Source organism: Bombina bombina, chromosome 1 (assembly GCF_027579735.1).
Source record: "Bombina bombina isolate aBomBom1 chromosome 1, aBomBom1.pri, whole genome shotgun sequence".
Lineage (NCBI taxonomy): Eukaryota > Metazoa > Chordata > Amphibia > Anura > Bombinatoridae > Bombina > Bombina bombina.
The window spans coordinates 1,229,665,722-1,229,693,095 of NC_069499.1; the positions used below are offsets into that span (position 1 = coordinate 1,229,665,722).

The 27,374-nt window shown below is 39.9% G+C and overlaps 1 protein-coding gene across 1 annotated transcript in view; it reads left to right on the top strand.

Moving 5' to 3' along the window:
- The window catches only part of LOC128664174 (V-type proton ATPase subunit d 1), a 162,132-nt gene that overhangs the window by 36,377 nt on the left and 98,381 nt on the right, over nt 1–27,374 (top strand). The window contains exon 2 of the mRNA XM_053718939.1: nt 5,373–5,492. Within this exon, the coding sequence (XP_053574914.1) occupies nt 5,373–5,492 (120 nt within the window). The remainder of the gene's footprint in view (nt 1–5,372; nt 5,493–27,374) is intronic.

The window sequence follows — 27,374 nt, forward strand, 5'->3', positions numbered from 1 at the left end:
TCTGGACGTGGTTCGTGCTTTAAAGTTTTACTTACAAGCTGCTAAAGATTTTCGTCAAACATCTGCTTTGTTTGTTGTCTACTCTGGATAGAGGAGAGGTCAAAAGGCTTCGGCAACCTCTCTTTCTTTTTGGCTAAGAAGCATAATCCGCTTAGCCTATGAGACTGCTGGCCAGCAGCCTCCAGAAAGGATTACAGCTCATTCTACTAGAGCTTTGGCTTCCACATGGGCCTTTAAAAATGAGGCTTCTGTTGAACAGATTTGCAAGGCGGCGACTTGGTCTTCGCTTCATACTTTTTCAAAATTCTACAAATTTGATACTTTTGCTTCTTCGGAGGCTATTTTTGGGAGAAAGGTTTTACAGGCAGTGGTACCTTCCGTTTAAGTACCTGCCTTGTCCCTCCCTTCATCCGTGTACTTTAGCTTTGGTATTGGTATCCCACAAGTAATGGATGATCCGTAGACTGGATACACCTTACAAGAGAAAACATAATTTATGCTTACCTGATAAATTTATTTCTCTTGTGGTGTATCCAGTCCACGGCCCGCCCTGTCATTTTAAGGCAGGTATTTTTTAACTTTAAACTACAGTCACCACTGCACCCTATTGTTTCTCCTTTCTCTGCTTGTTTTCGGTCGAATGACTGGATATGGCAGTTAGGGGAGGAGCTATATAGACAGCTCTGCTGTGGGTGTCCTCTTGCAACTTCCTGTTGGGAATTAGAATATCCCACAAGTAATGGATGATCCGTGGACTGGATACACCACAAGAGAAATACATTTATCAGGTAAGCATAAATTATGTTTTTTGTTTTGTTCTATAAACACGTAACTATATAAATAGTAAAACCAGAGAAACTGATTTTGCAGTGTTCTCTTAATTTTTTCCAGAGCTGCGCATTATCACTCAGCAGTAATGACTTCTGAAGAATCATTTTTGCAAAGTATAGTTAGTGTACTTGAAATGCATTGTGGTCCTTTTCATATACCATTTGTGTATCATATTGAGATCATTAACTGCAGTTTATGGACTCATTAAAGGGATATATGTAGAAAAAAACTTTGCAAATACAATAAATAATGAAATAAAAATTAAATTACATAGAAGGGATTTGTATTTATTTACTTAAAGGGACAGTCAAGTCCCAAAAAAACTTTCATGATTCAAATAAGGCATGTAATTTTAAACAACTTTCCAATTTACTTTTATCACCAATTTTGCTTTGTTCTATTGATATTCTTATTTGAAAGCTAAACCTAGGAGGTTCATATGCTAATTTCTTAGACCTTGAAGGCCACCTCTAATCTAAATGCATTTTAATAGTTTTTCACCACTAGAGGGCGTTAGTTCATGCATTTCATATAGATAACATTGAGCTCATGCACGTGAATTTACCGAGGAGTGAGCACTGATTAACTAAAATGCAAGTCTGTCAAAAAAACTGAAATATGGGGGCAGTCTGCAGAGGCTTAGATACAAGGTAATTACAGAGGTAAAACGTGTATTATTATTATTATAACTGTGTTGGTTATGCAAAACTAGGGAATGGGTAATTAAGTGATTATCTATCTTTTAAAACAACACACATTCTGGTGTTGACTGTCCCTTTAAAGGAATACTAAAGACAAAAAGATAGAGCATGCAATTTTAAGCAACTTTCTAATTTACTCCTATGATCAATTTATCTTTATTTGAAAAAGCAGAAATGTAAGCTTAGGAGCTGGCCCATTTTTTGTTTAGCAGCCTGAGTAGCGCTTGCTGATTGGTGGCTACATTTAGCACAGTACAATATAGCACTGCCTCACATGAGAGTTTATACTTTAAGTTTTCTGTTTTTAATGCATTGTGATTTCACAAATTCTGATTGTGCTTGGAATATTTCTGTGTAAAGTTGATAAATAAGGGTTTTATTGTGTATATTTATGTGTTTCATTTACAATTTTCATTGCACTTAATTTTTTTTTCTATGTGAAATATTCTTGATAGTTTCAGAAAGTGATAGGGACAGGGGAGTTCCCTGGTTGTGTTTGAAACTCTCTCACAACTCCTTATTATATTCACTAATGTTACACCTGCATGTTTCACTGATTTATCTCAACTTATGTATGCAGATGAAGTTTGTTCAAAGTTTATAATACATTAATATTTAAATGAGAGAAAATAATTTATATGAAACTTGAAGCTTTTGTGAATACATTTTAGATTAATTTGTATTTGCTGCAAATTGAGAATTTATATTTGCGGAAGGTTGTTCCCCTGTTTAATTCACTCCTCCCTATGAAATTCTCTATCCCAGAGAGCCTTATTATACTTTTTATGGGAGGCAGCTGTCATTTCTATGGAATTACAGTGTTTCTCCATTTTTCCTAGACACTACCTCTTAATCCTGGGTACTGCCATTATGGAACCTAGGTTACACTGCAGGTATCTGAAGGAGAGTTGCTGAACATGTGAAGAAAGGACACCATTGAAATTTCAGTGAAAAACAAATTTCAATATGGCGACACTCATTACTAGAGAGAGGCAGGAATAACATCAATACTATTCTTATAAAAAGGAATTTTGTGTTTAATGTCCCTTTTTTAAGTGAGGTGTGTTTTTTTTTTTTTGTGTGTTTTTTTTTTTTGTGTGTTTTTTTTTTTTTTGTGTGTGTTTTTTTAACCAGGTTTCTTGAGAACCGGCCCTAATTTAGAACTTAGAGAACGGTTTAGTTAAAGGGACATTAAACTGCTGGGCAAATGTAGAGTACCACTTACCATTCTATTGTTTTCCCTCCTGTGCTTGCAGCTATCTTCAAAGCTGTTCTCCAGTTTAACTCCTTGTATATGCTTGTTGGTGAAGCTGTACATATTCATTCTGGGGCCTAACATCTTAGAACTTAGGTATTTTTGCACCCTGTAAGACTGTAAGAGAAGCATTTCAAAGGTACAGATCAGGGGCATTGTCGGCTTTTTCACACTTGTATTGTCCACTCCCGGGTTGCGGACTAAATAGGAGTCGGAGCTCTCTTCAGGTTTCCATACATTATTTTATTTTTTTTACATTTTAACTCCTTCACCCATTTGTGTGGGATATTGATGTATGAAAAGAAAACAAAAATTGTATATGAATCTGACAAGGGGTTTATTTTGGGCTTTATTATAATAGGTGTCAGGAAAAATTTCCAATGTAAAAAGGGGTCCTAGGTGAAAAAGTTTAAGAAGCTCTGGTCTAGAGCAGAGATGGTAAACCCATGCACACATTTGCTGAGAGTCAGCTTCTGGGCTTCCACCATACTGTTTGGTTTCATTGTCTTTAATTCTATTACTCAAAATATTATTCATTCTTATTGATTCATGCTGTAACTTAGCAATAAAGTTGATTGATAAATTGTTGATTTATATCATTGAAGTAAAAGAAAAATATTCTGTAACGTTTCTTTAAGTTTAAAAGGTATCATGGGTGCTAGAGAGATTGTTTAGACTATGACTGCAAGTTTAGGCACATACTGTCTAAAGTGGTTTTACCACCTTAGCTATTGAGCTTTTTTATATTTACTGTAGTGTTTCCCTGTCAGTAGATGCATAGCTTTAAATAATGCAACTATGCAATGTGAGAATGTTCCGTTTATATTTTAAGCAGGAAGTAGTGTAGCATGTTGCCTGTGCTCGTTTCTGTCTGATTCAAACTGTGCACAGTCCAGGGACATGCACTCATAAGAGACAGGGGAGGCAGTGCCTACCCTGCCATATGTGGCCAAAGCTTAATTAAATTTTAATTAAAACAAAAAAAAAGTACAAAAAAAAATAATTTCCCCTCATGTAATGCTATGGAGAGGCAGGTACAGGAACGCTTCTCTCCATTGCAGTACATGGGTCAAAGGAAAAGCTGTGCTGCAGCGCCACCTGTGTTCTGTCAATATATTAGCAGCAACAATTGGGACCAATAGGAGGCACCCCTCCTGATGCCTCCTAGCAAGTGAAGGATATATAGATTAATCAGAAGGAGGCTGCAGTGAGCAGGGTCATGTGACACAACTGGAAGCTGAGGTAACCTAAGAACAGATGACACCAAGCAGAAGAGTAAAGTAGTATTCTACATCTCTTGTGATTCACAAATTGTGTTCAGATACAGCTCGTTAACAGGGGGGACAGTAAGTGAGCATAACCCAATACTGACAGGAAGTCAAAGGGTCAATTCAAATTTAAATCCATAATTTAAAACCCAGAGTTTAGTGTGCAGTGTCCACATTATTTAAATTAAAGTTTTTGACATTGAATATTGCTAAGCCTCCCTTTTTCATGGTTATTTTATTTCATTTGGTACAAACTCCATATATGTTATGTCTGTTCAGTCAGAGGATGCAGTATCTATTTTTATTTTTCTGTGTCTCCATTTATTTAAAGACTGCTGTTAACTTGTAATTCACAAATCAATTGAAAGCTGTTGCATTGTGTTTTTAATATGTGCTGCTTTTATACAAGTTTATATTAATAAAAAAGAGAGTCATTTAAAAAATATATGTAATTATTGCAGTTAAATGTTTTTAGAAATAATGCCACTGTAAAGTAACTGGTTAAACACATAGTCAAAGGGAGACATTTAAAATTAAACTTTCAGTTAACTCTGTACATGTGTTTCTCTGCCGTATCATATCTAGTGCCTCACCAGCCTCTGACCTCACTGCACGTCACTGGCACAGTCACCTTATAACTGTGTGACTTGTGTAATTACATGACTTCTTTTACTGTAAACTAGCCCCTTCATATCAATAAATTCCTTGTCACATTCTGGGAGCCCTACAGACACACTAATTCACATCACTTTTTACTCTTTCTAAAATATGGAGCTAGAACCCAATTTTTTTCTTACATGACTCAGAGCATGCAATTTTAAACAACTTTCTAATTTACTTCTATTATCTATTTTTCTTCATTCTCTTGCTATCTTTATTTGAAAAAGCAGGAATCTAAACTTAGGAGCCGGCCCATTTTTGCTTCAGCACACTGGATTACACTTGCTATCCAGTAAATTAGAAAGTTGCTTAGATGCTCTATCTGAATCATGAAAGAAAAAAATGTTGATTTGGTATCCCTTTAAGATACCTAATCACAGTAAGACATGGAGATATTGGACTTTTATTTTAGAACTCGCTGACACAGGTCAAATATACTGTATATGGTATACACATTGACATGTATAAATTACAATATTGTGTATTTAACTTGTGTGCATATATGCATGCTTCATGAGTAATTGATCTTTACATAGCACATTACTATATCCTGGTTACTATGTTTACATTCAATGCAGTTGCCATAAACAGCTACAAATGTATTGTCTAAACTTGTATTTTCTTTTTTGTACATAATATTGTTTTCTTTTCTCTTAGGAAAGCGATTTCAAGAATGGCTATCTGTAATTCTGTGCTTCATTTTGCTGACCTTCAATTTCTGCTGTCTTGTATGGCATTTCCGGTTTGAATATACCCCCAGCATCATTTGTAGCATATGTAAGTGGAACGCCTGACTTTTTTAATATGCTTTATCCACATTTCATTAAGCAATAATTTTGAACACTTTTTTTTAATGTATTTAAAAGCCCTGCAGCAGATATGCAGTCTATATACTGGCAGTTCCCAGAAAACCTAGTTTATAATTGTTAGAACATACGCATATTTTGAAATTCAAAATAGTAATCCATTTAAAAGATTATGCCCGGGTAAAATTATCCTACTTCTATAATATAAGGAAAAGGGATGACAGAGAGTTACATACCAGACTCATCTTGAAATTGACATAAATAATAAATATTAGATAAATAATAATTAAATAAATAATAATAAATATATATTTTTTTAAAGCTGTGAAATTTTTAGCAAACAAATGCCAAATTAAAAAAAAAAAAAAAAAACTTGGCAAGTTTTTGTTTTTTAAAATTGGATATATCTGTACTGAATAAACGAACTTTTTCTCTGAGTTGTCCCTATAAGCCAATAAGCAGTAGAGTCTTGGGACTTATTGAGTCACACACTCCCAGTTAGTATCCTTTAAATTTAAACAGATTTTAATTTATCACGTCCATTCTTAAAATGGTGTTTAACATGTTTAAATGCTGCTCTTTCATATACATGAGTACATAAGATTTATATTGCTGCATGATATCTAGTTTGGCTACAATTTATGACAATGCTTTAGTCAAATCATGTATGAGAAACCTTGTTAAAAGGAAGACAAAGGGGGCAAGTTCTCTTTAAGGACCACAGAACACAAATAGGTGTAGCTTATAAGGAGAATTATTGAATATTAAACCATTATGTTTGCAGAAAGAAAAAAGAAAGATTAAAAATGTATATTGGAAACTAGCAGGGATATATGTAGAAAAAAACTTTCTCTTGTGAGATGTATCGAGTCCACGGATTCATCCATACTTGTGGGATACTCTCCTTCCCTACAGGAAGTGGCAAAGAGAGCACCCACAGCAGAGCTGTCTATATAGCTCCTCCCTTAGCTCCACCCCCAGTCATTCTCTTTGCCTACTCTAAAGTACTAGGAAGGGTAAAGTGAGTGTGGTGACAAAAATGAGATCTCACGGGTGGAAGGTGAACATAAGAGAGTTCTCTCTTCCCTCTCACAAGAGTTTCCTTCCTAGGGACTCTGATAGACTCGGTAGAAATGAAAATATTTGTGACGGAGGTCAGAAAATCAAAACTCTTAACCACGTGCCGAGCTCTTCATTCCATTCCTCGGCCATCAGTGGCTCAGTGCATGGAGGTAATCGGACTCATGGTAGTGGCAATGGACATAGTTCCTTTTGCTCGCCTACACCTCAGACCACTGCAACTATGCATGCTCAAACAGTGGAATGGGGATTATGCAGATTTATCTCCTCAAATAAATCTGGACCAGGAGACCAGAGATTCTCTTCTCTGGTGGTTGTCTCAGGACCACCTGTCTCAGGGAATGTGTTTCTGCAGGCCAGAGTGGCTCATAGTAACGACAGATGCCAGCCTGCTAGGCTGGGGTGCAGTCTGGAACTCCCTGAAAGCACAGGGCTTATGGTCTCAGGAGGAAACTCTCCTCCCGATAAACATTCTAGAACTGAGAGCGATATTTAATGCGCTTCAGGCGTGGCCGCAGCTTGCTGCGGCCAAATTCATCAGATTTCAGTCGGACAACATCACGACTGTAGCTTATATCAATCATCAAGGAGGAATGCGGAGTTCTCTAGCGATGATGGAGGTAACCAAAATAATCCGATGGGCGGAGGATCACTCTTGCCCTCTCTCAGCAATCCATATCCCAGGAGTATAGAACTGGGAGGCGGATTTCCTAAGTTGTCAGACTTTTCATCCGGGGGAGTGGGAGCTCCATCCGGAGATATTTGCCCAGCTGACTCAGCTATGGGGCACACCAGAATTGGATCTGATGGCGTCCCGACAGAATGCCAAAATTCCTCGTTACGGGTCCAGGTCCCGGGATCCCCAGGCGGTACTGATAGATGCTCAAGCAGTGCCCTGGTCCTTCAATCTGGCCTATGTATTTCCACTGTTTCCTCTCCTCCCATGTCTTGTTGCTAGAATCAAGCAGGAGAGGGCTTCAGTGATTCTGATAGCACAGGACTTGGTATGCAGACCTAGTGGACATGTCATCGGTTCCACCGTGGTCTCTGCCAATGAGGCAGGACCTTCTAATCCAAGGTCCATTCACGCATGAAAATCTAATTTCTCTGCGTCTGACTGCTTGGAGATTGAACGCCTGATTCTATCAAAGCGTGGTTTCTCTGTGTCGGTCATTGATACCCTGATTCAAGCTAGAAAGCCTGTCACCAGGAAGATTTATCATAAGATTTGACGCAAATATTTTTATTGGTGTGAATCCAAGGGTTACTGATAGAGTAAGATTAGGATTCTTAGAATATTGTCTTTTCTCCAACATTGGTGTGTCCGGTCCACGGCGTCATCCTTACTTGTGGGAATATCTCTTCCCCAACAGGAAATGGCAAAGAGTCCCAGCAAAGCTGGCCATATAGTCCCTCCTAGGCTCCGCCCACCCCAGTCATTCTCTTTGCCGTTGCACAGGCAACATCTCCACGGAAACTAGGACAAAGTAGAAGACAGGCGCAGCCCAATTCAAGTGCAGGGTAATTTATTGAGACATAAGTGTAAGTACACAATACATACTCACAAACGTTTAGAAGATAAAACAGCAAAATAGGTTAAAATGATCCCTCCAGTCGGGTAGTCGTATTCATAGCCCAGGCACAAACATCTCAGTCGGATAATGCTAGGTCTGGGTGAGAGGTGCTGGAACTATAATTGCTCCTGGTGGTATAGTACAGAAAACTCTACGTACGTTTCGTCTGAGTTCGCTCAGACTTTTTCAAGTATAATCAAAATGGTAATAAGCTTTTGATTATACTCTTGAAAAGTCTGAGCGAACTTTTGTGTATTGTGTACTTGCACTTATGTCAAAATAAATTACCCTGCACTTGAATTGGGCTGCGCCTGTCTTCTACTTTGTCCTAGTTTCTGTTCCTGACCGGGTGTAACCTGAGAGCACACACCTTCCACTACGGGCAGCAGCACACCCGGATCTGAACTGCAGAGGTTCCGGGTTGGTTCCGGGTTCATCAGCTGGGTTGTCCATACCAGCCAGCCTGTTGATTCTTGCACCTCCAATTTCCTAATAACAACTACCGGCTTATTGTTTGCCTTCTACTAACCACCAGGACTAAAGCGCTGATACCGGTAACTGTTTCTTAACCATCTCCGTGGAGATGGTTAAGAGTTTTTTGGTGTTTAAATGTAGTTTTTTATTCTTCTATCAAGTGTTTGTTATTTTAAAATAGTGCTGGTATGTACTATTTACTCTGAAACAGAAAAGGATGAAGATTTCTGTTTGTGAGAGGAAGATGATTTTAGCAGACAGTAACTAAAATCGATTGCTGTTTCCACATAGGACTGTTGAGATGAAGTAACTTCAGTTGGGGGAAACAGTTAGCAGACTTTTCTGCTTAAGGTATGACTAGCCATATTTCTAACAAGACCATGTAATGCTGGAAGGCTGTCATTTCCCCTCATGGGGACCGGTAAGCCATTTTCTTAGTCAAGCAAACAGAATAAAGGGCTTAATATGGGCTATAAAACTGGTAGACACTTTTATGGGCTAAATCGATTGCTTTATTTGGGCATTTTATACATGTTTATAATTCACATTTATAAACTTGGGGAACGTTTTTTAACGGCAGGCACTATGTTAGACACCTTTTCCAGTCAGGGAGGGCCTTCCCAGTTGTAGGCTGAGCCTCATTTTCGCGCCATTACTGCGCAGTTGTTTTTGAGAGCAAGACATGCAGATGCATGTGTGAGGATCTGAAAGTAGCTGGAAAAGTTTCTAGAAGGCGTCACTTGGTATCGTATTCCCCTCTGGGCTTGGTTAGGTCACAGCAAAAGCTATAGCTGGGACTGTATAGGGGTTAAATTTGTAAACGGCTCCGGTTCCGTTATTTTAAGGGTTAAAGCTCTGAAAATTGGTGTGCAATACTCATAATGCTTTAAGACACTGTGGTGAAATTTTGGTAATTTTTGAACAATTCCTTTATACTTTTTCACATATTCAGTAATAAAGTGTTTTCTGTTTAAAATTTAAAGAGACAGTAACGGTTTTGTTTTAAAACGTTTTTTGTGCTTTATTGACAAGTTTAAGCCTGTTTAACATGTCTGTGCCTTCGGATAAGCTTAAAAAGATTTTTGTACAGCAAGGTTACCTTCTAACAACCCATTTTCGTGCATTGTTCCAGTCACTACAGCAGCGTGGTTCCTGGTTCGAGGAACTAGAAATGTCGCTCAGTAGAGAGGACTCATATGAGAGGTTATGGACAGAGTTCACGCACTTAAGTTGGCTAACTCTTTTATTTTAGATTGCCGCTTTGCAATTAGCTAGATTAGCGGCGAAAAATTTAAGGGTTTGCAATCGTTGGCGCGCAGATCGCGCTTTGGCTAAAGTCTTGGTCAGCGGATGTGTCATCCAAGACAAAATTGCTTAACATACCCTTTCAAAGGTTAAAAACTCAATTTGGACCAGAATTGAAAGAGATTATCTCAGACATCACTAGGGGAAAGGCCACGCCCTTCCACAAGATAGGCCTTTCAAGGCCAAGAATAAGTCTAATTTTCGTTCCTTTCGTCAATTTCAGGAACGGACCGGGTCATCTAATTTCTGCATCCTCTAAGCAAGAGGTAATGCCCTCACAACCCAAACCAGCCTGGAAAACCGATTGCAAGGCTGGAACAAGGGTAAGCAGGCCAAGAAGCCTGCCTGCTGCAAACAAAACAGCATGAAGGAGTAGCCCCCCGATCCGGGACCGGATCTAGTAGGGGGCAGACTCTCTCTCTTTGCCTCAGACTTGGGCAAGAGATGTTCAGGATCCCTGGGCACTAGAAATAGTTTCTCAGGTTATCATCTGGAATTCAGAGGAACTACCCCCAAGGGGAAGGTTCCACATGTCTCACTTATCCTTAAACAAATAAAAGAGACAGGCGTTCTTACATGGTGTATGAAGACCTGTTAAAGATGGGAGTGATACACCCAGTTCCAATAAAGGAACAAGGAATGGGATTTTATTCAAATCTGTTAGTAGTTCCCAAAAAAGAGGGAACTTTCAGACCAATTTTGGATTTGAAGATCCTAAACAAATTTCTCAGGGTATCATCGTTCAAGATGGAAACCATTCGAACGTGATCTACCCACTATCCCAGGAGGGTCAATTTATGACTACCGTGGATCTAAAGGATGCGTACCTACATATTCCTATCCACAAAGAACATCATCAGTTCCTAAGGTTCGCCTTTCTGGACAAACATTACCAGATGTGTGGCCCTCCCATTCGGGTTAAGCCACTGCTCCAAGGATTTTCACAAAGGTACTAGGGTCCCTTCTAGCTGGTTCTAAGACCGAGGGGCATTGCAGTAGTACCTTACTTGGACGACATTCGTAATACAAAGCGTCGTCCCCTGTCAAAAGCAAAGGCTCATACAGACATCGTTCTGGACCTTTCTCAGATTCTCACGGATGGAAGGTGAACATAGAAAAAAGTTCTCTGTCCTCGTCAACAAAAGTTCCCTTCTTGGGAACAATAATAGATTCCTTAGAAAATGAGGATTTTTCTGACAGGAGTCAGAAAGTCAAAACTTCTAAGCACCTTGTCCAATTTCTTCATTCTGTCCACTGTCCTTCCATAGCGCAGTGCATGGAAGTAGTAGGGTTGATGGTTGCAGCAATGGACATAGTTCATTTTGCACGAATTTCATCTAAGACCATTACAACTGTGCATGCTCAAACATTGGAATGGGGACTATACAGACTTGTCTCCAACGATTCAAGTAGATCAGAAGACCAGCAGATTCACTCCGTTGGTGGCTGACCCTCGGACATCTATCCAGGGAATGAGCTTTCCGCAGACCAGAGTGGGTCATTGTCACGACCGACGCCAGTCTAGTGGGCTGGGGCGCGGTCTGGGAATCCCTGAAGCCTCAGGGACTATGGTCTCGGGAGAGAGTCTCTCTCTCCCGATAAACATTCTGGAACTAAGAGCGATATTCAATGCTCTCAGGGCTTGGGCTCAGCTAGCAAAGGCCAGATCATAAGATTCCAATCAGACAACATGACGACCTGTTGCGTATATCAATCATCAGGGGGGGAACAAGGAGTTCCCTGCGATGAAGGAAGTGACCAAAATAATTCAATGGGCGGAGATCACTCCTGCCACCTATCTGCAATCCACATCCCAGGTGTGGGAAAACTGGGAAGCGGATTATCTGACAGTCGTCAGACATTCCATCCGGGGGAGTGGGAACTCCACCCGGAGAATCTTTGCCCTAACTACCTCAATTATGGGGCCCATTCCAGACATGGATCTGATGGCGTTCTCGTCAGAACTTCAAGGTTCCTTGCTACGGGTCCAGATCCAGGGATCCCAAGGCGGACTCTAGTAGATGCACTAGTAGCACCTTGGACCTTCAACCTAGCTTATGTATTTCCAACCGTTTCTCTCATTCCCAGGCTGGTAGCCAGGATCAAACAGGAGAGGCGCCTCGGTTATCTTGATAGCTCCTGCGTGGCCCCGCAGGACTTGGTATGCAAGACCTAGTGAATATGTCATCGGTTCCACCATGGAAGCTACCTTTGAGACAGGACCTTCTTGTTCAGGGTCCGTTCGAACATCCAATCTGGTCTCACCTCCAGCTGACGGCAATGGAGATTGAACGCTTGATTCTATCAAAGCATGGGTTTTTCAAGATTCTGTGATAGATACTCTGGTTCAGGCCAGAAAACCGGTAACTAGAAAGATTTACCATAAAATATGGAAAAAGATATATCTGTTGGTGTGTAATCCAAAGGATTCCCATGGAATAAGATAAAAATTCCTAAGGATTCTTCTCCTTTCTCAAGAAGGTTTGGATAAGGATTATCTGCAAGTTCTCTAAAGGGACAGATCTCTGCTTTATCTGTCTTACTACACAAAAGACTGGCAGCTGTGCCAGATGTTCAAGCATTTGTTCAGGCTCTGGTAGGATCAAGCCTGTTTACAGACCTTTGACCTCCTCCTGGAGTCTAATATACTTCTTTCAGTTCTTCAAGGGGTTCCGTTTGAACCTTTACATTCCCATAGATATTAAGTTACTATCTTGGAAAGTTTTGTTTTTTGGTTGCTATTTCTTCTGCTAGAAGAGTTTCAGAGTTATCTGCTCTGCAGTGTTCTCCGCCCTATCTGGTGTTTTCCATGCAGATAAGGTTGGTTTTGCGTACTAAGCCTGGTTTTCTTCCAAAGGTTGTTTCTAACAAGAATATTAATCAGGAGATTGTTGTACCTTCTTTATGTACCGAATCCAGTTTCAAAGAAGGAACGTTTGTTACACATTTGGACCGTAGTCCGTGCTCTAAAATTCTATTTAGATGGCTACAAAAGATTTCAGGCAAACATCTTTTTTGTTTGTTGTCTATTCTGGTAAAAGGAGAGGTCAAAAGCGGACTTCTAACCTCTCTTTCCTTTTGGCTTAAAAGCATCATCCCGATTGGCTTATGAGACTGCCGGACGGCAAGCCCTCCTGAACGAATCACAGCTCACTCCACTAGGGCTGTGGCTTCCACATGGGCCTTCAAGAACGAGGCTTCTGTTGACCAGATATGTAAGGCTGCGACTTGGTCTTCACTGCACACTTTTGCCAAAATTTACAAATTTGATACTTTTGCTTCTTTCGGAGGCTATTTTTGGGAGAAAGGTTTTGCAAGCGTGGTGCCCTTCCGTTTAGGTAACCTGATTTGCTCCCTCCCATTCATCCGTGTCCTAAAGCTTTGGTATTGGTTCCACAAGTAAGGATGACGCCGTGGACCGGACACACCAATGTTCGAGAAAACAGAATTTATGCTTACCTGATAAATTACTTTCTCCAACGGTGTGTCCGGTCCACGGACCCGCCCTGGTTTTTTAATCAGGTCTGATGAATTATTTTCTCTAACTACAGTCACCAAGGTACCATATGGTTTCTCCTATATTTTTTCCTCCTGTCCCCGTCGGTCCGATATGCCTGGGGAGGGACGGAGCCTAGGAGGGGACTATATGGCCTGCTTTGCTGGGTCTCTTTGCCATTTCCTGTGTGGGGTAAGAGATATTCCCACAAGTAGGGATGACGCCGTGGCCCGGACACAGCGGTTGAGAAAGTAATTTAACAGGTAAGCATAAATTCTGTTTTCTCCAAGAACGTATTGGAGAAAGGAATATCAGCTAGTTCGTTTAAAATGGACAAATATCTGCGGTGTCTATTCTTTTACACAATCGTCTGGCAGATGTCCCAGATGTTCCAAGCATTTAGGTCAGGCTTGGCAGGATCAAGCCTGTATTTAAACCTGTTGCTCCACCATGGAGCCTAAACTTAGTTCTTAAAGTTCTTACAAGGGGTTCCGTTTGAACCTATGCATTCCATAGATATTAAGCTTCTATCTTGGAAAGTATTTGTTTTTTAATAAATATGGTATTTCGTTCTGAAAAAAATGTATAGCACTATGGCTCAGCTACAATTATTGGTGGTTGTGCTGTATAGATGTATAGGTTTTTGAAATCTAGATTTGAAATCTAAGAGTGGCACAGTTGGTACATAAAAGTATTATAATACATATTAAACATTTAAAACAAGCGGTATCATTTAAAATATACTTTAGCAGAACGACAGGAAATAATGTATAAAAACACATAAACATATAAACATCTATAGAAACACGCGTGTTTGGCTTATTAGCTGTATGTATAATGTCTCATGAAGATCGTCTCATATGTAATTGTAGTAACATAGATCAGGAAATAATAATAATAAAAAAACAAATAATGTCCAATAATCCCTTCTCAAAGTTAAGAGATATATAAAAAAGGTTTTCCCATGTGTATCCAAAAATAATAAAAACTGTCCAATTTAAGTGTTGTCCAAAACCGTGATATAAATGAGTAGTGCAAAGTCCAGCAAATTCAAAAGTTCTATTAAAAAAGCTCTTCACAAAACATTTCAAAAAAACATTTAGTGGAGGTAGATAATCTGAAAGTTCAAAAAATGGTGACAAAAAATAAATCCGTGAATTCAATCCAAAATAGTGATAAAGATAAGTCCATAAAAATGTAAAATATCCAAAAGGTAAAAAACCAAAAAAATAATTATTAGTATGTGCACAAATAGTGAGAGTGATCCCTAAAAGGGGTCTTTAGTGGGGGGGGTTATACTTCCATGTAAAAAAATTATTTGTTGTATGAGAAGCAAAAAAAATATATAAGAATGAAATATAAAAATAAAAATAAAAAATAGGCAAAAAATCAAAAATGGAAATAAAAAATAATCCTAGGGAATCTCAAAACCTGAAAATAAAGGATAATAACAATAGTGTGATACTGTATTATAATTCAATAATCAAGGAATAAATAGCTCACCATAGCTCTGTCAACGCGTTTCGGCCCACAAGAGAGGCCTTTATCAAGACTATCTAAGTCTTGATAAAGGCCTCTCTTGTGGGTCCGAAACGCGTTGACAGAAGCTATGGTGAGCTATTTATTCCTTGATTATTGAATTATAATACAGTATCACACTATTGTAATTATCCTTTATTTTCAGGTTTTTGAAGATTCCCTAGGATTATTTTTATTTCCATTTTTGTATTTTGCCTATTTTTATTTTTATATTCATTCATTATAATATTTTTTTGCTTCTCATACAACAAATAATTTTTTTACATGGAAGAAATAACCCCCCCACTAAAGACCCCTAAGTTAGGGATCACTCTCACTAGTTTGTGCACATACTAATTAATTATTTTTTTGGTTTTTTACCTTTTGGATATTTTACATTTTTATGGACTTATCTTTATCACTATTTTGGATTGAATTCACAGGATTTCTTTTTTGTCACCATTTTTTGAACTTTCAGATTATCTACCTCCACTAAAGGTTTTTTTGAAATGTTTTGTGAAGAGCTTTTTTAATAGAACTTTTGAATTTGCTGGACTTGCACTACTCATCTTATATCACGGTTTTGGACAACACTTAAATTGGACAGTTTATTTATTTTTTGGATACACATGGGAAAACCTTTTTTATATATCTCTTAACTTTGAGAAGGGGATTATTGGACATTATTTGTTTTTTTATTATTATTATTTCTGATCTATGTTACTACAATTACATATGAGACGATCTTCATGAGACATTATACATACAGCTAATAAGCCAAACACGCGTGTTTCTATAGATGTTTATATGTTTATGTGTTTTTTTATACATTATTTCCTGTCGTTCTGCTAAAGTATATTTTTAAACGATACCCTTGTTTCTCCAACATAGGTGTGTCCGGTCCACGGCGTCATCCTTACTTGTGGGATATTCTCCTCCCCAACAGGAAATGGCAAAGAGCCCAGCAAAGCTGGTCACATGATCCCTCCTAGGCTCCGCCTACCCCAGTCATTCTCTTTGCCGTTGTACAGGCAACATCTCCACGGAGATGGCTTAGAGTTTTTTAGTGTTTAACTGTAGTTTTTATTATTCAATCAAGAGTTTGTTATTTTGAAATAGTGCTGGTATGTACTATTTACTCAGAAACAGAAAAGAGATGAAGATTTCTGTTTGTATGAGGAAAATGATTTTAGCAACCGTAACTAAAATCCATGGCTGTTCCACACAGGACTGTTGAGAGCTACTAACTTCAGTTGGGGGAACAGTATGCAGTCTCTTGCTGCTTGAGGTATGACACATTCTAACAAGACGATGTAATGCTGGAAGCTGTCATTTTCCCTATGGGATCCGGTAAGCCATGTTTATTACGATCATAAATAAGGGCTTCACAAGGGCTTATTAAGACTGTAGACTTTTCTGGGCTAAATCGATTCATTATTAACACATATTTAGCCTTGAGGAATCATTTTATCTGGGTATTTTGATATAAGAATATCGGCAGGCACTGTATTAGACACCTTATTACTTAGGGACTTTCCCAAAGCATAAGCAGAGCCTCATTTTCGCGCCGGTGTGGCGCACTTGTTTTTGAGAGGCATGGCATGCAGTCGCATGTGTGAGGAGCTCTGATACTTAGAAAAGACTTTCTGAAGGCGTCATTTGGTATCGTATTCCCCTTTGGGCTTGGTTGGGTCTCAGCAAAGCAGATACCAGGGACTGTAAAGGGGTTAAAGTTTAAAACGGCTCCGGTTCCGTTATTTTAAGGGTTAAAGCTTCCAAATTTGGTGATACAGACTTGTCTCCGAAGATACAAGTGAATCAGAGGACCAGAGACTCACTCCGTTGGTGGCTGTCCCTGGACAACCTGTCACGAGGGATGACATTCCGCAGACCAGAGTGGGTCATTGTCACGACCGACGCCAGTCTGATGGGCTGGGGCGCGGTCTGGGGATCCCTGAAAGCTCAGGGTCTTTGGTCTCGGGAAGAATCTCTTCTACCGATAAATATTCTGGAACTGAGAGCGATATTCAATGCTCTCAAGGCTTGGCCTCAGCTAGCGAGGGCCAAGTTCATACGGTTTCAATCAGACAACATGACAACTGTTGCGTACATCAACCATCAGGGGGGAACAAGGAGTTCCCTAGCGATGGAAGAAGTGACCAAAATCATTCTATGGGCGGAGTCTCACTCCTGCCACCTGTCCGCTATCCACATCCCAGGAGTGGAAAATTGGGAAGCGGATTTTCTGAGTCGTCAGACATTGCATCCGGGGGAGTGGGAACTCCATCCGGAAATCTTTGCCCAAGTCACTCAGCTGTGGGGCATTCCAGACATGGATCTGATGGCCTCTCGTCAGAACTTCAAAGTTCCTTGCTACGGGTCCAGATCCAGGGATCCCAAGGCGGCTCTAGTGGATGCACTAGTAGCACCTTGGACCTTCAAACTAGCTTATGTGTTCCCGCCGTTCCTCTCATCCCCAGGCTGGTAGCCAGGATCAATCAGGAGAGGGCGTCGGTGATCTTGATAGCTCCTGCGTGGCCACGCAGGACTTGGTATGCAGATCTGGTGAATATGTCATCGGCTCCACCTTGGAAGCTACCTTTGAGACGAGACCTTCTTGTTCAGGGTCCGTTCGAACATCCGAACCTGGTTTCACTCCAGCTGACTGCTTGGAGATTGAACGCTTGATCTTATCGAAGCGAGGGTTCTCAGATTCTGTTATTGATACTCTTGTTCAGGCCAGAAAGCCTGTAACTAGAAAGATTTACCACAAAATTTGGAAAAAATATATCTGTTGGTGTGAATCTAAAGGATTCCCTTGGGACAAGGTTAAGATTCCTAAGATTCTATCCTTCCTTCAAGAAGGATTGGAAAAAGGATTATCTGCAAGTTCCCTGAAGGGACAGATTTCTGCCTTGTCTGTGTTACTTCACAAAAAGCTGGCAGCTGTGCCAGATGTTCAAGCCTTTGTTCAGGCTCTGGTTAGAATTAAGCCTGTTTACAAACCTTTGACTCCTCCTTGGAGTCTCAATTTAGTTCTTTCAGTTCTTCAGGGGGTTCCGTTTGAACCCTTACATTCCGTTGATATTAAGTTATTATCTTGGAAAGTTTTGTTTTTAGTTGCAATCTCTTCTGCTAGAAGAGTTTCAGAATTATCTGCTCTGCAGTGTTCTCCTCCTTATCTGGTGTTCCATGCAGATAAGGTGGTTTTACGTACTAAACCTGGTTTTCTTCCAAAAGTTGTTTCTAACAAAAACATTAACCAGGAGATTATCGTACCTTCTCTGTGTCCGAAACCAGTTTCACAGAAGGAACGTTTGTTGCACAATTTGGATGTTGTTCGCGCTCTAAAATTCTATTTAGATGCTACAAAGGATTTTAGACAAACATCTTCCTTGTTTGTTGTTTATTCTGGTAAAAGGAGAGGTCAAAAAGCAACTTCTACCTCTCTCTCTTTTTGGATTAAAAGCATCATCAGATTGGCTTACGAGACTGCCGGACGGCAGCCTCCCGACAGAATCACAGCTCATTCCACTAGGGCTGTGGCTTCCACATGGGCCTTCAAGAACGAGGCTTCTGTTGATCAGATATGTAGGGCAGCGACTTGGTCTTCACTGCACACTTTTACCAAATTTTACAAGTTTGATACTTTTGCTTCTTCTGAGGCTATTTTTGGGAGAAAGGTTTTGCAAGCCGTGGTGCCTTCCATTTAGGTGACCTGATTTGCTCCCTCCCTTCATCCGTGTCCTAAAGCTTTGGTATTGGTTCCCACAAGTAAGGATGACGCCGTGGACCGGACACACCTATGTTGGAGAAAACAGAATTTATGTTTACCTGATAAATTACTTTCTCCAACGGTGTGTCCGGTCCACGGCCCGCCCTGGTTTTTTAATCAGGTCTGATAATTTATTTTCTTTAACTACAGTCACCACGGTACCATATGGTTTCTCCTATGCAAATATTCCTCCTTAACGTCGGTCGAATGACTGGGGTAGGCGGAGCCTAGGAGGGATCATGTGACCAGCTTTGCTGGGCTCTTTGCCATTTCCTGTTGGGGAGGAGAATATCCCACAAGTAAGGATGACGCCGTGGACCGGACACACCGTTGGAGAAAGTAATTTATCAGGTAAACATAAATTCTGTTTTATGCTTACCTGATAAATTTATTTCTCTTGTAGTGTATTCATTCCACGGCCCGCCCTGTCTTTTTAAGGCAGATCTAAATTTTAATTAAAACTTCAGAGAACCAACTCCGGTTTCTTTGCTGTTAGGGCTGGAGACCGTCTCCAAGAGTTCGTTCTCTTCACCTACAAGGGTGGGTAGTCATAGATTCGGTCTCCATGAGGATGTTCTTGTCATCCAACGCCTGCTCACATTACAATCCACTTGATGGAATTTACAATACCTATCTCAGTTATCGTATTTCTGTTTTTCGAGGTAATGGGTCTGATGGTGACAGCATCTGGTCTTTTTTTGCAAAGTTTAATTTGCATCCACTGCAACTATACATGCATCGGTACTGGAATGGAGATCTCTCCAACCTGTTCCAGTGAATGCATTCCGTGCTGTTACTCTCACTTGGTGGGGGATGGTTTCTGCTACATCCGTCATGGATCACGCTCTCCACGGACGCCAGTTTTTCAGGTTGGGGACGGTTTGGGATGCTTAAAGGTCTATAAATGTTTTTTAACTCTGTTCGATGTTCAGATCCCTTCAGACTTTGCTTCTTCTAAACTCAGTTCTTTTCATACTTTTTCAGTCAGACTTTATATCTGTGGTTACCAATTTTAAATTAATCAAGTTGGTGCCCGCAGTGCTCTGGCGATGACAAAGGTTTCTTGTATTCAGAGTTGGGCAGGCATTCTTCAGTGTTCCTTCTCAGCAACTCTAGTTCCTGGGGTTATCATTTGGGAAGCAGATTAAAGGAGTAATCAAAATCTACAGTGGGGGAAGGGTCCCTCAATCAGTAATTTTTGATCTGCTTGTGCAGGGTTCTATCAAGGAGATTGATCTTCTGGCATCTCGTGTTTCCACAATCTCCCAGATTTGAGTTAAGCTTGAGTGATCCTCAGCGAAAGCTGATAGCTGCACCAGCCCTCCCTTGCGCTTAATATTATTAATATTATTAATATTATTAGTTTTATTTTTCATCAATTGTGTTTTTACCGAGAGTATTTGCTTGATTCAAGCAACACCAAATCTTTGCAATTCTAATAGCTCCCGCTTTTGCTTAGTGACGAGCGTTTTAGTTGTTTTTTGCTGAATCTGTTCTAGCAACTGATTCAGACTCGTATGCCTGTTACCAGAAGGTTTGGAATGTGTACCTTTTCTAGTCTTTCGATCGAGAAATCATGGCAGGGTCTGTCGGTCATTCCTCTAAAGGGTCACATTTCAGCACTTTCAGTTTTGTCACGCAGGAAGTTTGCTCATCTTCCAGTTATCTTGGTATTTATTCATTCTCTGTTTAGAATTAGACCTGTTTTTTCAACCTATCTCTCCTCCATGGAGTATGAATCTGGTTCTAAGAGGCTTATGATGCCTTTCCTTTGGATCCTATGCATTCATTGGGTATTCAGTCTCTGTGTCTTAAAGGGACTGTAAATATAAAAAATAATGTTACATAATTCTGCACATAGTGCAGAATTATGTAACATTATCTTAGCAACTGCATGTAAAATCAAAAGATTTTGAGAGATTTTATCCCCTAAAGTTATACTTACCTCGTCTCCAGGGTTCTGATCATGTCTTCAATTTTCAAAAGCGGTTTGCGGGCGCGCTGTCTAAATGTAGCTCACTTCCGCTACTAGACCAGAGTGGGAGCGTGCTACATTTAGTTAAATAGCGCAATCAAGCGTGCTGCCTGCCGTTTCCTTCTTTACCACCCGTTTTCCTTTTTGGACTCCACAGCTTGGGTTTTAGTTCCTACAAGTAAGGATTTTCGTGAACTATTGCCACTTTAGAAAGAAAACATAATTTTATTCTTACCTGATAAATTCCTTTCTTTCTTGGTGGTGATAGTCCACAAACACGCCAATTTTGTACTAGTTGACAGCATTTTTAGTGTGCACCTCTTTACCCTACTATCTTTCTTCTTCCTCCTATCCTTGGCTACACGTACTACTGGGAGGGAAAGGGAAGTAGGAGGTATACTTCAATCTTTGTTGTGGGGTGTCTTTACCTCCTTGGTGGGCGATGATGAATTCCCACAAGGATTTTCCGGGACTATCACTACCAAGAAAGAAAGGAATTTATCAGGAAGAATAAATGTGTGTTTTTTTTTTGTTTTGTCTGTTTGTTTTTTTACCTGGGAATAATCGGCTTTCTAGTTGAAACTAACAATCCATTGTTCTCAAGAACATACTCATTCAAATGGGCTGTACTTGCAGGAAGATCAGACCCCCTAATCTATATACACAAAGACCAATATTTAGGTACTGACATTTTTCATTTTGAGTAGTGGTTTAAATGTACAGTCAGCATTATTAAAACATTTAATCCAATACAACCCTTAGTGCCAAAATATAGTACTTCTTGAAATAGCATTGACGTGTAGTATTTTATTTATAATTCACCTCTGAAAGTGCTCTGCGTCTGATGCACCCTACTGGCCACAGTGTTATGTTTTTTATTTGTTTTTTTTTTATTAGCAGCAAACCATTCAGTTAATCCAAAGGTGACTGCTCAGCCCAACACATTTTCTGTAGTGTGCTCATGGAGTTGGAGCTGCTTCCCATGCACTTTTACTTAACTGGTTGGATATTTTTTTTTTTTTTTTTTAGTTTTTAAACAGAACTACGAACATTTATTTATAAAGATTCAAGTTATCCCTTAAAAACCACTCTTAACAGATTGAAGCTTTCTAAGAAATATAAACAAATTACACACGGCAGGATGCATGTATTTTATTTGTACCTGAAGGCCATGCACATACTACTTGAAAAGGCAGTTAGAGTACAAATCCTGATAGCGACTCTTTAAACACATTTTCTTTCCAATACAGCTGATCCTTTTTCATTTTGATATTTAAATTGGATACCGTAGTTTGTATTTTATTTATGTTGTGAATTCATGTTCTTGAATTTATAATAAATAAATTTTGCTTTGCACTATTTCATGTAAATTACAAGGTGTGAACACTGCAATGTTCAATGTGAGACTACTGGGTCTTTGGTTTCCACAGGGAGAGGCCAAATGCCCCTCTGGTTTGGTCATAGGGCTACAATCTGATCCTGGGGATAGGTAGTAGAAAAAGTCTTTAAAGAGGTATGACACCCACAATGTCATTATTTAGATAGGACATGCAATTTCTTTCCTAATATGGAGAGCCCACAACATCATCAATTACTAGTGGGAATATTTGAGCACCACAGCAAAGCTGTTAAGTGTCACTCCCCTACCGATAAACCCCAGTCATTCTCTTTGCCTCTGTCAATGGAGGAAGTGAAGTTCTGGTGTCAGAAGAAATATGGATTTTTTTTTGCTACAAGCAAGATTTTTTTGCGTTTAGCTTTTACCACAAGACAAGAATAGGCCTAAAGGACGTCAGAGTAATTTTCGTTCCTTTCGTAACTTCAAAGGAAAGTCTTCCTCTACCTCTTCCAAGCAGGAACAGTCCAAGTCTTCTTGGAAACCCAATCAGTCTTGGAACAAGGGGAAGCAATCAAAGAAACGCGCAGCTGAGTCTAAATCAGCATGAAGGGTCGGACCCTGATACGGGGTCAGATCAAGTGGGGGCAGACTTTCTCTTTTTTTATCAAGCATGGATACGAAATGTCCCAGATCCCTAGGCTGTGGACATAGTATCTCAGGGTTACAAAATAGAATTCATAACTTTTCCTTCCTGGGGCAGGTTCCACCCCTCAATATTAGCTGCAGACCAGGTAAAAAGAGAGGCATTCTTGTACTGCGTTCAGAACCTTTCCTCCCTGGGAGTGATAGTTCCAGTAGGGAAACAGGGCCTAGGATTCTGTTCAAATCTGTTAGTGGTTCCCAAATTCCAGTAAGGAAACAGGGCCTAGGATTCTGTTCAAATCTGTTAGGGGTTCCCAAAAAAGAGGGAAATTTTCAACCCATTTTAGACCTAAAGTGCCTCAACAAGTTTGTCTGGGTACAGTCCTACAAAATGAAAACCATTCCATTCATCCTTTGGTCCAAGAGGGTCAGTTCATGACGACCGTAGATCTGAAGGACGCGTATCTTTATGTTCCCATCCACAGGGATCATCACAAATTCCTGAGATTCACCTTTCTAGACAAACACTTTCAGTTTGTGACTCTTCCTTTTGGACCTGCCACAGCTCCCAGAATTTTCTCAAAGGTTCTGGGGGCTCTCTTGGCAATGATCAGGTCTCGGGAATTTGCAGTGGCGCATTGGTTCAGGTGCCATCTTTTCAACAAGCAAACTCTCATACAGAGATCTTGTTGTCTTTTCTACTTTCCCACGAATGGAAAGTGAATCCGGAAAAGATTTCCCTTGTTCCAGCTACAAGGGTGGTTTTCTTAGGGACCATAATAGATTCCCTATCTATGAAAAATTTTCTGACGGAGGTCAGAAAATACAAAATTCTCTCCTCTTGCCTCTCTCTTCAGTCTACGACAATGGAACTGAGACCATTCGGATCTGTCTCAGAGGATAGATCTAGACCAGTCAACAAGAGACTCTCCCATGATGGCTTTCTCAGGACCATCTGTCTCAGGGTACATGCTTCCGGAGACCTTCCTGCGTGATTGTGACCACGAATGCAAGCCTGCTAGGCTGGGGAGCAGTCTGGGACTCATTAAAGGCGAATGGACTATGGACTCGGGAGGAGTCTGTTCTCCCCATAAACATCTTGGTGTTGAGAGTGATTTACAATGCTCTGATGGCTTGGCCTCAATTGTCTTTAGTCCGGTTTATCAGGTTTCAGTCGGACAACATCACCTCAGTGGCTTACATCAACCACCAGGGAGGAACTCTGAGTTCCTTAGCCATGATGGAGGTGGCACGGATTATTCAGTGGGCGGAAGCTCACAATTGTTGTCTATCTGCCATCCACATTCCTGGAGTGGATAACCGTTTGAGCCAATGCATTCCATAGATATTAATTTGCTATCTTGCAAGGTTTTGTTTCTTATTGCTATCTCTCCTGCTCTGAGAGTTTCAAAACTCTCGGCTTTGCAGTATGATTCACCTTACCTTATCTTACATGCAGATAAGGCGGTTCTTGTACTAAATTGGGGTTTCTTCCAAGTGGTTTCGGATAGAAATATTAATCAGGAAATTGTTGTTCCTTCACTTTGTCCCAATCCTCCTCCTCATAAAGAACGTCTGTTGCACAACTTGGATGTTGTGCGTGCTCTAAAATTCTACCTACAGATGACTAAGGATTTTCGCCAGTCTTCTGCCCTGTTTGTTTCTCAGGAAAGCGTAAGGGTCAGAATGCTACTTCTACTTCTTTTTACCTCTGGTTGAGAAATATGATTTGTTTTGCTTATGAGACGGCTGGTCAGCAGCCTCCTGAGAGAATTACAGCGCATTCCACTAGGGCTGTCTCCTCTTCTTGGGCTTTCAAAAATGAAGCTTCTGTGAAACAGATTTGCAAGGCTGCAACTTGGTCCTCTCTGTATACTTTTTCCAAATGTATTACTTTTGCCTTGGCTCAGGCCTCTTTTGGGAGAAAGGTTCTTCAAGTGGTGGTGCCTTCTGTCTAGGTCTGCCTGTCTTGTTCTCCCTCCCTAGTCATCTGTGTCCTCTAGCTTGGGTATTGGTTCCCACTAGTAATTGATGATGTTGTGGACTCTCCATATCTTAGGAAAGAAAACAAAATTTATGCTTACCTGAATACCTGATACATTTCTTTCTTTCCGGATATGGAGAGTCCACGACCCCACCCTTTATTAAGAGTTATTTTTGACTAAACCTCAGGTACCTCTACACCTTTGTGTTATTCCATTTCCCTTCGGTCGAATGACTGTGGATTATGGGTTGGGGAGTGACACTTAAAGGGACAGTCTACACCAGAATTTTTAATATTTTAAAAGATAGATATTCCCTTTATTAGCCATTCCCCAGTTTTGCATAACCAACAAAGTTATATTAATATACTTTTAACCTCTGTGATTATCTTGTATCTAACCCTCTGCAAACTGCTTCTTTATTTCAGTTCTTTTGACAGACTTGCAGTTTAGCCAATCAGTGCCTGCTCCCAGATAACTTCACCTGCATGAGCACAGTGTTATCTATATGAAATACATGAGCTAACACCCTCTAGTGGTGGTGAAAAACTGTTAAAATGCATTCTGAAAAGAGGTGGCCTTAAGAAATTAGCATATGAACCTCCTAGGTTAAGCTTTCAACTAAGAATACCAAGCGAACAAAGCAAAATTCGTGATAAAAGTAAATTGGAAAATTGTTTAAAATTACATGCTCTATCTGAATCATGAACGTTTTTTTTGGCCTAGACTGTCCCTTTAACAGCTTTGCTGTGGTGCTCTTTGCCTCCTCCTACTGGCCAGGAGTGATATTCCCACTAGTAATTGATGATGTCGTGGACTCTCCATATCCGGAAATAAATTTATCAGGTAAGCATAAATTTTGTTTTAAAATAAATTGCTGGCCCATTTTCTGGAACAATATATGGCAGCAGTTTTGCAAGAATGTTATCCATTTACAAGAGCACTAGATGGCAGCACTATTGCCTGCCTTGTAGTTCTCCAGATGTCTACATAGGTATCTCTTCAACACAAAAATAGGCATGCACATTCATTCAGATGGAAAATAACAATTGAGCACAGTTTTTTTGACACGCAGGCCATTTTAATAAGTTAATGTAGTAGATTTAATAATGCAGTTAAAACTGTTATTTTAAAGAAGTGAAAGGATATGCTCAGGGCAACTGCATAGGCTGCATAGAAAAAAGGGACATGCTATGCATGTGCAACCCTCTTCAATATGGGACTGATCTAAAGCTCTCTGATTAAATCTTGTCAGTTCTCTGAGAATTTAGAAAGGCAAATTTTAGCTTGAGAGCTGTTAATCTCGCTATACAGGTTCTGGATGTGAAGGAAAGACACATACATTCAATAAGCCCCTAAAGATTTTGTGTGACTTTCTTGCCATGCTGAAAAGTTTTTGATCAGGGCTATGTCTTCTTGGCTAAAAAGCCATTTGAGGTGCATTTTAAAAATAATTGCTTCGGCTGAGAAGCAGGCTATGAAGGGGGAATGGTGGCAGTTTCAAGGGCTGATATTGGGGTTAAAAATGTTTTTTTTAAAAAAGGTGAAGTACCCTGTAGTCTTCTTTCATCCTGCAGATACTGCATAATAATGTTATTTACTTTTACTACCCCTTTAAGCTTCTATCCAGCTTCTCCTTTGTTGGCCTAAAAACTTACCCCATAGAAAACAGCAGCTGAAAGGATTTTGGTTAACCAATATCTGATTAAACTAAAAAATTAGTGTGATGTAATTGATTAGACAATTTTTGTTCATGTATTCTATGATTCTTTAATAATGAACCTAAGCAAAAAGAGCAGTACGAGTTGTTAACATATAGTACGAAATCTGTCCCTAAAGGCGGACTGTGCACTTCATGTTTAAACATACATTTTAACAGCTTTAACGTACATGTTTGTGTAAATTTATCTTAACATATTTTTGTATAGTGTTTTTTTCAGTTATTTGTGTTTATAAGGAGGGCGATTTTCCTGACATGTGCCCTGTTTTCTAGATGTGTTCTTATAACACAAAGCAGTGATCAAGCGCTAAGTGTCCTGAACTCATTGCAGTGTGCTAATATATGGATCTGTCCCAAGCCTCAGTTGTTATGTAAGTGAAGATGTAACTTGGATGCCTCCACTACTGCAAGGGTCACAGCCAGCTGCCCTGATCGAGAGTCAAGCAAGTAAACTGAGTTTCCCACAGATTGGCAGCCTTAGTCCAGCTGGCAGAACTGCAGGTTATTCACTGACAAGTGTTTGTAGCTTTAGCACATAATTGACTCCAGTAACATAGCATTCCCTTCCACCACTCGGCTTAGAAATGGGTCCAGAGAAGTGTGCAGCCATGTGCAGGTTCTGTGTGTATTTTTATATAGCTTCTTGTTTGAAGACATTTTTAGCAGCATCAGATATTAATGTGAAACTTTACGGGAGCAGAGTTACAGTTGTGGTCCATGACACTGGGTCAAAGGAGCTTCTCTTTGTGGAACACTCTGTCGCAATACCAGGCACAGATTATTTTGAAATATGATAAAGCTATGAACAAGGTGCATTGGAAGTCAAGTTTATATAAAGTGGTTTGCTTTTTATAGTGTAGTTACATTTTGTGGTAAAGAAGTGCATCAAAAGAAAAACGGTTAGCGACTTGCAAAGCAACAACACTTTGTTTTGGGGGCACACAAGCTCAATCTGACCAATATTTGCAAAAAG